Below are 5,627 nucleotides of genomic sequence, written 5' to 3' on the forward strand. Positions count from 1 at the left end.
GAGTGGACACCAGGTGAAGGGGGGGAGACAGAGCGGACACCAGGTGAAGGTGAGGAAGAGAGAGCGGGCACCAGGCAAAGGGGGGAAGGCGGAGTGGACACGGACACCAGGTGAAGAGGGGGAGACAGAGTGGACACCAGGTGAAGGCAGGGGAGGCGGGCCACTGGGTGAAGTTGGGGGAGGCAGGGCCAGGCACCAGATGAAAGTAGGGAAGGCAGAGCCGGGCACCAGGTAAAGGTGAGGAAGACAGAGCGGGCATCACATGAAGGTGGAGAGGCAGGGCCTGGCTTCAGGTAGAGAGATGGGGGAGGCAGAGGTGGGCACCAGGTGAAGGTGGGGGAGGAGAGGCCAGGCACCAGGTGGCAGTGGTGCGTCACCTTCTAAAAGCTCCCTATTGAACTGGAGACTGCGTCCATGCTGCTAGAGAACCTGAACTGTGTCCTGCCTGGAATGTGTTGGAATCCTGACCCTTATCGATACCTGTGGAAAAGTCCATTTCGGGAATAAGATGTTCTCTTTTCTCTTAGGCCCTATTTATAGTGGCTGTGTCTTAAAACTAGTGAATTATTTCTGCTTTATTGTTGAGAACATGCACACCAGCTCACACGTTTGTACACGTGCACTTAGTGGCACGACCTAATGCTCTTTGAGTTTCAGGGTTTGTTGTTGTCCCTCCCTCATTTACGTTACCTAAGTTCATGCTGTCTAACCTTTTGAGTTCTGGGGTCTGTGTGATCCCACCTAACTAGCTCATAAAATACCACCATGCTCAAGGCAGACATTCTTTACTAGCTAAGCTAAATTATCATGTGGTTTTTCAGACTTCAGTGGAAATTTTGGATGAGGGAGGGATTCAAGATTTTTTTATCTAGCCCTGGAGTTCCAGAAAGTTTAAAGTCCATGAGTATTTAAAATTCTGTTGTACAATTACCCCCTTTTGATCAGGATTCTTCTATAGGAGCTTAGCTGGGCACCATCCAGTTCCTCTGGTCTCACGGCAGAGGAAGCAGTTGTTCGTGGAGAGAGTCAGCCAGACGTTCCCTCTCCCATTTCTGGTTTCCTTCCCCTGTTGTTCCTGATGAACAAGGCTGTTTTGCCTTAAGTGCTTTTACAGTTTCAGGCAACCAAGCAAAAGGCAGATGAGAAGCACTGCCTAGATTATTAGGGCATCGCATTAAAACATGACCTTGAACTTCACAACCTTACATCATAAATATCACACACAAGCAATATATTGCTGAAGATCATCCAAAAATGGCTGAAACGGGACATTGAGAGAGAACTTCCAGAAGTTCAATCTGGGTTTAGAAGAGGCCATAGCACTGGGGATACCATTGTGGATGTAACCTAGCGGAAAGCAGAGAATACCAGAAGAATGTCTATTTGGATTTTATTGACTGTAAAGGAGTTTGACTCTGTGGGTCATAACAAACTATAGCTAACATTGAAAGATCTAGAATCCCAGAACACTTTATTATGCTCGTGTGAAACCTAAATCTAGACCAAGAATGTTGTCTGAATAGAAGAAGAGAACACTGCCTGGTTTAAAATCAAGAAAAGGGTGTGTCAAAGTTGTTTCCTTTCTCCATATCTATTCAAACTGTGTGCTGAGCAAATCCTTTCAGAAGCTGGACTCTAAGAAGAAGAATGTGACATTAGGATCAGAGGAAGACCCATTCACAACCTGGACATGCTGATAACACAACCTTGCTTGCTGAGATTGAGGAGGACTTGAAACACTGCAGAGCTTCAATATCAATTACATCTCAACATCAAGAAGATAAAAATCGTCATCACTGGACTGATGAACAGCGTCTTGATAGGTGGAGAAAAGGTTGAAATTATCAATCATTTCATTTTATTGGGATCCACGATCAATACCTTTGGTACCAGCAGTCAGGAGAGTTTCAGAAAGTTGCACTGAGCAAGTCTGTCCAGACGTCTCCAAATTACTAAGGAGCAATGATGACTGAGTTTGAAGATTAAGGTACACCTTAGTGATTCAGGCCATGGTCTTTTCAATCACTTGCTATGAATTTGAGAGCTGGACAATTAATAAGGATGGAAGAAGAACTGATGCCGCTGAACTGTGGTCTTGGAATACTTGGAGTCTGAATATGCCGCGGACTTCCAAAAGAACAAACAGCTATGTCTTGGAGAAGTTGCAGCCAGAATGCTCCTTGGAGGCAAAGATGGTGAAACTTCGCCTCACATACTTTGGGCATGTTGCTAGAAGAGGCTAATCTTTAAATAGGGCAGAGAGTGACAGCAGAAGACATGAAGACCCTTAACGGTCACTGCAGAAATGGATTCAAGTGTCAGAGATGATGAGAATGGCACAGGGTGGGACAGGGTTCAGATCTGTTGTTTGTAGGGTCGCTGAGTCATACTCCGCTTGAAGGCACCTAACAACAACGATAGAGATGTCAGGGTGACAGAGACCTTCCCCTCGGGCCAGCAGAGAGAGCCTTCCCTGAGAGCCAGTGCCCTGAGTTTGGACAAGTAGCCTAAGCTCTGAGGAGAATCCTGTCTGTGCATGGAAGCCCCGCCTTGGGTGTTTCTGCCGCGCCCCCCACAAGTCCTCTAATCTGAACACTTGGTGCTGGAGGCCTTACCACACCTCGGGCCCTCCACCCTGCAGTCCTGCCCTGCCCGGCTTGGGGCCTCCTGAGATGCTTGCTGTCACGGCGTATTGATTTCCAAGTCTTCCTCCTGTCTTTAAATAGCCTCCCTGATGTACTTCCAGGTTCATCTTCCTTGCTGCCCACTGCAGGCATCTCTGAGGGGGCCCAGTGAGTGGCCTCTGCTTTCTGGCCTAAGGGGCCAGCAGACCTGGGAGGCAGATGTGGCACGCTGACCAAGCTGAACCCCGCAGGCTGGCTCTCAGTGTCCAGGGGCTGCAGTGAGTCCCACAGGGGGGCTTCAGAGGGTGGGAGTGCACAGTCTCATGGTTTGGGGTCCTGATTCAGTGTGGCAGTCAGAAAGACCAGGCTCTGTCCACCAGGAGAAGCCCCCACCAGTCTCCTGGCTTCTCTCTCAGCAGCCCTGGGCCTCTCTCAGTGCCCCCCTTTCTGTGACAGGAGTACCTGGTTTATTATGCTGTGCAGACCCTGTGTTTTTCACCAAAAGGAGGAGGAGGAGGAGGGAGAAAGTCTACCAGGGGCCTTTTCTCAGCAGCATGTGCTCGGTCCATGTCTCTGTGTGTGTCACTGTCACAATATTTCAAACTTCGTCATCACACCCTGCACACTCGCCACACTGCAGACTCCTGTGAGCGTGGCTTTTCCACACCCTGGGGAATGAGAACAGGGGTGTCCTGCTTTCTGGCCACCCTTGCCGCCTTGCAGTGGCCTGCAGTAGTCACAGGCGGAGGTGGCTGGTGACAGGCTTTCTCTCGCTTTCATGATCCCTTTCATTTCTAAACCATCACATTCACAAGGTTAGGACTTCCACATGTCTTTTTTTGGAACCTCATTCATTCATAACAGGCCCACCAGCCCAAACCACAGACAGCATGGGACAGAGACAGGGCCCCACATGGAGGGGGTGGGGGTGAGGGAGGAGCTGGCCAAGTCAGACTCGGAGCTTAGAGGAGCCCAAGGACTGACCCTGCCCACCTTGGAGGAGCCCAAGGACTGACCCTGCCCACCTTGGAGGAGCCCAAGGACTGACCCTGCCCACCTTGGGGGAGCCTGAGGACTGTTTCTGGTCTGCAAGGGACCCACTCAGAGGAACAGAGAGCCCAGGCTGCAGGCCGCATCTCCCATCAGCTCCTGGGTGCTGTCCTGGGTGCCTCAGGAAAACTCACCCTCAATATTTGGTGTCCTCAGTGGATTTTGGCCTGTAGTGACCCCAGGTGGAAAACAGAACCACCCCGTGGGGTCCCCCCACTGCCATAGGAGCAGGTCCCCACGTCTCCAGGAGAGTTTCTGGCTGGATTAAAACCATTGACCTTTCATTAGTAGCCAAGCACTTAACCATTGCACCACCAGGGTCTGCTGCCAATCTGCTTCCTTTGGGGCAGACCTGGGCCTCACTCCTGCCTCGCCCCCAGAAAGTCCTTTCTCGTCCACACCCTAGAGCCCCTTGTCATTGTGACTCAGGTTTTTATGTTCTGATCAGTCCTTATACTTGTAGTCCTGAGTACACAGTAGGCGCCCAGTAAATGCACACCTTCAGCCCAAATGAGCCATCGCGGAGGTGGGGGGCATGTGCAACCCGTGTGACTGAGGCCCTGAGCCCCGTCCACGCCGAGGACAGCCCCTTGTCGGCCACTGCCTGGACCCGTGCATCCTGACCCCTCCCGCAGGTGGACGACTTGAAGGCCACGCTGGCCATACAGGAGGCTGAGCTCAAACAGAAAAACGAGAACGCGGACAAGCTGATCCAGGTGGTGGGCGTGGAGACCGAGAAGGTCAGCAAGGAGAAAGCCATCGCTGACGAGGAAGAGGTCAAAGTCGAGGTCATCAACAAGGTACGCGCAGCCTGCACCCAGGGGACCCCCACCATCCCCCAGGAGTCTTCTGCTGAGGGCCTGAGGTGCAGGACCAGCTGAGAGTGAGGTGTCTGCACCCCACACGCTGCACTCAGCTCAGAGACTCCCTTTGAGGAACCCTGAGCCCTGGGCCAGCTGGGTAAGGGGTGACCTGTGTGTTCTCAGCCCCCTGGGACCCACAGAGCACCCTGCCTATCATTCACTGCTGCTCTTTTCATTGGTGTTAAGATTTAGGAGACCCACCCACACACCACAGAGCACAGCTTCTCCTCTGGGGTCCTGGGTGACAGCTTTCCTAAGGGGCCCTGGTGCTGCGTGGGTTAAGCACACTCGGCTGCTATCTGGAAGGTCAGCCGTTTGACCTTGCCACCTGCTCAGTGGGAGAAAAGCCTGGCATCTGCCTCCAGAAAGATATCAGGCTTGTGGCCCCAAGGGGCAGTTCTGGCCATCATGTGGAGATGCTCTGGGTGGGGATCGACCATTTGGCACCAACAATGTATAAGAACCACTCAGAAGGTTCATTTGTTCTGTCACATCACTGGGTGGGTTCAAACCACCAACCTTATGGTTACTAGCTGAGGATAGATGGTCCACGGGACTTCATGAGTGCCATTAAGTTGTGTCCTCAGTGGTCCTGAGCACACTGGAGTCCTCAAGACAAAGCTCCCCGGGACCTCTCACCTCTAGAGGTCTGGGCTAGCCAGGCGTGCGCGCGCGCACGTGTGTGTGTGCGTGTGCGTGTGTGTGTGTGTGTGAAAAACTCCTGGCTGGTGTGTGCAGCCGAGGTTGAGACCCAGGGCTCCGAGGGGAGTGTGGGGTCTGTGTCTCTATCATGTCGATATCTTTTTGTAACACCTTACACACCTTCTCTGTCATTGATTAGAATGAATAAGTATGAATGAATGAATTCACGTGTGAATGAATGAATTCACGTGTGAATGAATGAATTCATGTGTGAATGAATGAATGAATGTGTTCGAGCATGAATGAGCAAGTGAATGAGTCATCTGGTCACGCGTCTGTGTGAACGAAGGAATGTGTGCCTGCCTATGACGATGAATGAAACCATGAACCCTGGGTGCATGAATGAACAGAAGCACCTTGTGACTGAATGAATGAGTGTGTGCCTGTG

General features: G+C 51.6%; 1 protein-coding gene across 1 annotated transcript in view; it reads left to right on the plus strand.

Annotated features, from left to right (window-relative positions):
- Window positions 1-5,627, plus strand: part of DNAH17 (dynein, axonemal, heavy chain 17) — a 104,227-nt gene that overhangs the window by 65,045 nt on the left and 33,555 nt on the right. The window contains exon 53 of the mRNA XM_006886345.1: window positions 4,310-4,474. Coding sequence (XP_006886407.1) covers window positions 4,310-4,474 — 165 coding nt within the window. The remainder of the gene's footprint in view (window positions 1-4,309; window positions 4,475-5,627) is intronic.

This window comes from Elephantulus edwardii, unplaced genomic scaffold (assembly GCF_000299155.1).
Source record: "Elephantulus edwardii isolate Elephantulus edwardi_28Jun2011 unplaced genomic scaffold, EleEdw1.0 scaffold00048, whole genome shotgun sequence".
Lineage (NCBI taxonomy): Eukaryota > Metazoa > Chordata > Mammalia > Macroscelidea > Macroscelididae > Elephantulus > Elephantulus edwardii.